Below are 6735 nucleotides of genomic sequence, written 5' to 3' on the forward strand. Positions count from 1 at the left end.
AAAAAAAAAATGAAAGAAAGAAAGAAAAGAATAAAATGAAAAGAAGAGAAAATCAAAGAAAAAGAAGCAAAGAAAACACAAGCCCCCAGCTGCTCAACACATTAACCACATACAAGCCGCCACCGCCACGCATCAGTCCATCCTCCCAGTCCATCAATCAATCAGTTTATCAGTCCATCAGTCCGTATCAGTCAGTCAGTCATTGCGCCCCATCACCACACCCACTCCTACTCCTAGGCAACATAACATCCACCACGCCCACCCATCTACCCAACCAGCCAAGCAGCCGAGCAGGAAGAGGAAGTAAGAGGAAGGAAAGAAGAAAGTACCTTAGCGCAGCAAGCCGCCTGCAGGCGCCCTAACACAAAAAAAAATATCTCTAGGTAGCTAAGTAGGTACGTACTGCACTCCTAGTAGTTTATTCCTACAACTCCGCCCACCCCCTAGCACCCAGCACCCAGCACCCAGCACCAGTCCTAACGCCCACGACCCACGCGCCTTCGCCCCCTCCAACTATACCTAGGTATGTTACCAGATCCCGCTTATACTGACTGTAGCGCTATCCGCTGCCTAGCTACCTAGCTAGCCTCTCTTCCCGTCGCGTCTGTCAGTCCTATAACCATGTTCGATGTTCCATGTTCCAAGACCATGTCCATAACCATGTCCGTACCACTTACACCACCACCACCACCACCAGAGGTCGTTCATTCGCGGCGAGGATCAGAATCATCGCCTCTGCATTCAATCTTCAAAACCTGGCATGCCATCATTTCAGCCCGTCATCTCCGCATCCTCCGCCTCCTTCGCCTCGTCATCATCAGTAGCAGCAGTAGCAGCGGCAGCGGCGGCGTTCTCTTTGCTCTCCTCGCCACCACCACCATCTTTCATCAGTCTCGAAAATTCCTGCTTGCGCGCATCCACCACGTCCTTGCTCAGGTCCTTCATCCACCCGTTGTTCATGACGCACTTTTCCTTGGCGCGGGCGTCGCGCTCCTCGCGCTCCTTCTCCGCTGCGAGCTGGCCCTCTTTGCCCCCGCTCCGTACCCTCTCGCCCTGCACCAGCCACTCGCATGTCTCCGGTTGGAACACCGGTCGCAGCTTCTCCAGGCTGACCCGGATGATCTGCGATTCCGTCGACTTTTGCATCGACAGCGCGATGTTGGCTTCCGTGTCTTCGTCGGGCGCGTCGCGTCTGAGGAGGACCTTCTTGACGCGCGAATGGTCGATGCCTTCGGTGGGCGCTAGCCGGGTAAACGAGGAGAGGTAGGCACGCCAGTGCGACTCGAGGCTCTGTGTGTGCAAGTCGAACGTCGGCTCGTCCTTCTTGAAGATCATTATGCGGGCCGTCATGCGGTTTTGATCCTGGGATTTGTTAGCGACTGAACCTTCGTAGCATGCACGTAATAGTCCACTTACGAAAGAGATGCGATAGACATCGCCATCCTTGGAGTACTTCTCGACCGTGCGACGGTAGTTGAGCTCGTTGTCGTGAGTGGTTTCCTCTTGAGAGCGGTCCTTGCGGAAGAGTTGATAGATGTCCCAGGTCTTGTCCTTGGTGTCACTGGCAAGCATGCCGAGAGCGAACCTTACCAGCGAGCTGAGGAGTTTGTCGAACGAATACAACTGCCAACCGCTCTGCAAGTAGTAGCGACGGAGGGTTTCCTCGATCTGCGGCATCTCAAGGTCGCCCTTGATTTGCTCCATGAACAAGTCGAGAACTTGTTGATAGTAGTTTGCCGTGGGCGAGTTATCGCGGAAGAAGTCCTCGGGGCGTTTGTCGATAAGGTTGAGATCCAGTGCTGGCTTGCTCTTCTGGGCGCGCTCGACAAGCTGATGGACCTGTTCCTCGTTCTGCTTGAGGTTATAGAGACGCTCGTACAGAATGACAAACATGCGGAAGAAACAATATATCGGCAAATTGCAATACATGTTGTACTCGTCCCGCTTGTAAGGCGTGTCCGGTGAGACGTCCTGTTGGATCTCAATCACGTTGCCACCACTGGGATGCTCAAGCCATCTGTCAGCACTGCCAGCCGCAGTGGTGACAGGAGGTATCTCAGCCTCTTCGACCATCTCCTCGTCAGCTGCTGATGCAGCCTCGGGAGTACTGCCACGACTGACAGATGCAACGCTTTCATCGGCATCTTTCCTCGATCCACGTCCATTGCGACCGGGGTCAAGGACACCACGAAGCAGATTGCTCTTCTTGCCGTTGACCTTGTAGCCCTTGTGTGACGAGTCGTCCATGCCCTGCATCTCATCGTCGGTGAACTCGGACTGAGGAGAGCCGATGCCCTGCTCGAATTTGCTGTTGTCGAGGCCAAAGAAGAGAGGGACAAATTCCTTGATGAAGCCGTACAGACGGTGAGAGTCGGCCGAGTTGCTGTGTTCAGCATGCGCGAGGAGGAGTCTAGAGGCATCTAGGAGGACGTTTTCGTCGCCGAAGCTGTATTCGAATTGATATCGAGGGACAGAGAGACCTTGGACGTCGCGTTGGCGCTTCTGCTCCTCGAACTTGACTTGGATCTCATTCTGCAACGTCTTTGCCTGGAATTGACGCTTGTCAGCAGCCTTTGCGCTCGCGCTCTGGTGATCCAATGATTTCCAGAAAATCCTCTGCGTCTGCTCGCGCCAGACCTTCTCCCACTCGCGCTGGGCCGCCTTCCACTCCTCCAGCTTTTGCTTCATCCTATTCAGCAAGACTGGAATGACATTGTATGGGTGCTGGAAGAGCTGCTCGATGACCTGGTTTCCGCGGTCACGGTTGTAGATCTTATAGATGACACGCTTGTAGATCGTTTCACTCTGTCCACCTAGATTGGGAGGCAAACTGAAAGCGAGCCTCTCGTCAGCCGTGGCGTTGAGGAGCTGTTGCGCGATTGGCTCAAGCTGTTGAATGGTGCGGATGCAAGCCTCGATTGTGTGGTCATAGTCGTGACGTTCTTCCTCGATGCGATGAAGGCCCTCTTCATACTGGTTCTTACGGTGAGCGACGAAGCCACTGTCTTCCGAAGCCCAGGTAGGATGAGATGCCCACTCGTCGTTGAGGACAGAGTGACATAGCTCATCGCGACCACTACAAGGGCGCATCTTTTCTGCGCGGGGGAGTTGACGGTAGCTAGGACCCAGACCACGGCAATTCGCCAAGGCAACCCGGCCACTAGGCGGCTTGGGCTGGTTTTCCATTGGCTCGTCCTTGCCGTCGTAACCAAGGAATTTCCTGAACCAGTTGTACAACTCGGGGTTACCGCCGATGAAGCTCTGAGCGCGGTGTAGGAGCAAGTTCTTGTCGATCAGGTCTTGGGAGAAGAGGTTACACAGCTTGAGGAACTCGTTCATGGTGTTCTTGTTACCGATGAATTTCTTCACACGGTCGAAGAATGCAAGCTCATCCTGAGTAGCAGCAAGTGAGGTTGTTGGTGGTAAAGGTTCCGGCAAAGCGGGAGTGAGAGTTGGTGAAACAGCAGGTGCATCTGCAACCACCGTCTTTCCGCCGTGCTGTTGCTTCGCACGTTTGCTGCCGCCTGGGCCATGTGCGAAGCCAGTTCTTACAGCCGAAGTCTCTACCGGAATAGAAGTTGGCATGGCGTTAGCACCAGTCACGGTACCTTGTCTCTCACCACGCTTCCTCTTGTTATCGCGGTTCGCGCTCGGTGTGGGAGCGAAGTTGCCCACCGGTGGCAACCGGCCTGAGCCTTGCTCGTTACGAGGTGTTTGATGCATCTGAGGGGTTCCTGCGGGTTGTTCGCCTCGAAGATTACTGAACATGTATTGTTCTTCAGCGGCGGCTTGACGCGCGACTTGAGCGGCACGGTGTTGAGCAGCCGACTCGGGAAGGAATTGTTTGAAGTCTTCGAGAAGGTCAGGTGCAGAGTTGAACAGCTGCGTGACCTGCGCGTAGACGTCCTGGATTGGTTTTGACTCCCGTTGGTAGGTCTGCAGGATCTCAAGGAATTGTTTGTAGATGTCGGGTTGAGTCGCGAATCGGTTCTGCGAGGGTTAGCCTTTAAAGGATGGAAAGGTGAAACGGTGAAAATGGGAAAGTGAATGGGTAGAGGGTCAATGGGCACGACCGAATGGGTCAAGGGTGAATGGTCAAGAGTGAATGAGTGAAAGCAAAACCCAAACGAAGTGAGGCGCACCTTGATCTTGTTCACGTAGCTTATCGCGTGATTGAACTCGACTGGACCTCTCTTGTCCAAGCCGCCATTCGCGCCGCCTTGCTGGCCCATATGACCGATGCCGTTCATACCTTGGCCTGGCAGCTGATTCGGTGCTCCACCTGGTGGCGAAATAAGGTCAGGTCTGTTGAGAATACCTCCCGTAGCAGCTGAAACGGCATTGCTCAGTTGCGACACACCTCTCTGCTCTTGTTGATGGGCGAGAGCGGCGGCTGTCATGGCAGCCTGTTGCTCTCTGGCTTGCATCTCCGGGGATATCGGGCCCTGGTTGCTTTGGCTTTGCTGAGGCGGGAAATGAGGTTGACCCACAGGTCGGCTAGGGCTAAACACACCTTCCGGAGCGGCAGTTCCAGACTGTTGTTGCTGTTGCTGTTGTTGCTGTTGAGGCCAGTTGGCGCCCGGTCCTCTAGATGCGGCTTCGTAAAACGGCCTTTCAGCAGCGCCTGCGGCTTCACCATTCACAGGTACGCTGCGGGGATTGGACAACGGGCGGGGGACCGGCATCGAAGACACAGTCGTTCCCATTGGCGTGGTAACCCGGATAGCATTAGGGTCACCACCGGTACCGCACTCGATCTTGTAGCCGGGAGGAAGGAATGTGTTAAAGCCCTGGATGAGGTTGGGGTGTCCTGCAAATAACGTGGAGACTCTCTCGATAACGCCGGGTGTGTCAATGCTGCCAGTTAACAGTCAATCATCGGGACTAGTCAGTAAAGGTCACCCAGGCGAACTCACGCTCCACTTTTGAAATCTTTCATGATATCCAGAAACTTGTTATACACGTCCGGATGCTCGTGAAATTGGACTTTGACTTGGTCCAAATAGCTTAACGCGTCCTACATAAACAAAATTGTCAGCAAACGCCATCTAGGTCTCACTAGATGAGTCATCAAAAACAAACGTGGAAGCACTGACGTTAAGTATAGGCTGTTGTCCTTGTCCCATCGCCAAAGATGGCTGCATCCCAGGACCACCAAACGGCACCATCAGGCCGCCCTGTGGACCCTGTACGTGCTGCATGCGCGCCCCACTTTCGCCCTGCTGTTGGCTTGGGCCTTGCGCGAAGATACTCGCCGGGCCATTTGGTGCGGCAAGAGAGTTTGATAGAGAATTAGGTCCTATTTGCTGAGCATTGCCTAGGATACCGTTCGGCCCATGCATAGCCCGCACTTGCGGACCCACAGCAACCGGCTGGTGCAAATGTATGGTGCCTGCATGGTTCTCATGAGGCGCCTGTTCATGTTGTTGCCGATCTCTCATCTCGCGCTCGCGTTGTTCGGCTTGCAGGGCAAGCTCTTCGGCATGTCTATCCTCGCGGTCGCGGTTGTCACCACTTTGCTGGTTCTGACCCATTTGTTGCGCCTGCATGGCCTGACCAATGCCCGGCAGTGAATATCCAGCGCCATGCCCCGCCGTCTGATGCGACTGTGGGCCAGGTGCCGATTCCTGGGATGTTGGTGGGGCCCTCTGCGTGGCTTGCGCAGGCGACGCCTGAGAGGACTGATTCAAACCAGCTATTCCAGGCAAGTTATGGCCAGAAGACTGGTTAGGGGAGAAGAACGGCGCTGTTGACAGCAGACGTTAGACAGTTCAACTCGAAGCCAACGGTGCGGGTTTGCGACAGCAACTTACCAGCTGGTGGAGGAGGCAGAACAGGAGGACCGTTGCCCTGAGCGGGAGCTTGCTGTGGCGCCTGCTGGGTAGGAGCATTTGCGCTGCGAAAAAGGACCAGTCAGCGAACACTCAGGGCGGGAAAGAATAGCGGCATATCCACAAAGCCGGCCAGGTGTTGTAGAAACTTCATCTGGCCGTGGCTTAAGTCCGTCGCGACGGGTTGCTTACCCAAAACCACCTATTTGACGCGGCGCCTGACCTTGCGTCTGGTCATTGTTCTGGGGCCCATTCGCACCTCCCTGGGCCTGCGACGACGGCCAGCTCTCCCGATTTGCCGGATTCATTGGCTTTGCGACAGGAGTCGTAGGGCGACGGGGTGTGCTTTGCGCGGTAGGTCGGCCTAGATAACGACTCCGTATAGAGAAATACTATTGAAGCAGGTCTTGAGTGACATGTGCCCCCACAAGCGGGCTTGGATGGGGTGTCTCGGTGGGATAGCTTGTTACGCGGGACGTGTGTGGGCAAGTGGTCGTGAGGATCGTGACGTGTGAAAGGAACGGTCGAGTCGGTAGAGCAGGTTCACCGCCTGTGTCTTGGGTGTCCGTCTGGGCTCGGCATGCGCAAGCTGTCCGCTGGACGAGTAGACGTGTGTGTGCGCAGAGTGATGCTGGATGATCGAGCGAGCTTCTGGCGAAACCTAAGAGTCGCGCATGGACTAACCCCGGCCCTCGGCGCAGAGGAATCTCCGGGTCCCTTGATTAGGGATCCCGGCCCAAAGTAGTAAGACCGTTGCCCTCTTTTAACCGGTGACAGGCGCCAGAGGCCTCAGGCTGCGCGTCATGTACACACTCCACGTTCCAGCTCGAGCTGTGGGAGTGTCACAGGGCACCAGAGTCTCGATTGTGCTGCTGCACCAGTGTCGGAGCCTTGTCATTGGTCG

At 55.2% G+C, this 6735-nt stretch overlaps 1 protein-coding gene across 1 annotated transcript; it reads right to left on the minus strand.

Moving 5' to 3' along the window:
• Positions 1–566: 566 nt before the first annotated feature.
• Positions 567–6218, minus strand: K452DRAFT_72479 (uncharacterized protein). Its single transcript, XM_033547062.1, has 7 exons — positions 6024–6218; positions 5814–5896; positions 5097–5746; positions 4917–5017; positions 4143–4857; positions 1417–3990; positions 567–1362 (listed from the first exon to the last, which is right to left on the minus strand). Exons 1-7 carry the CDS (start codon positions 6137–6139, stop codon positions 772–774), a joined length of 4830 nt encoding a protein of 1609 aa, XP_033402613.1. The 5' UTR covers positions 6140–6218; the 3' UTR covers positions 567–771.
• Between the last annotated feature and the right edge of the window lie 517 nt (positions 6219–6735).

Source organism: Aplosporella prunicola (genome assembly GCF_010093885.1).
Source record: "Aplosporella prunicola CBS 121167 unplaced genomic scaffold K452scaffold_2, whole genome shotgun sequence".
NCBI classification, from domain to species: Eukaryota; Fungi; Ascomycota; class Dothideomycetes; order Botryosphaeriales; family Aplosporellaceae; genus Aplosporella; species Aplosporella prunicola.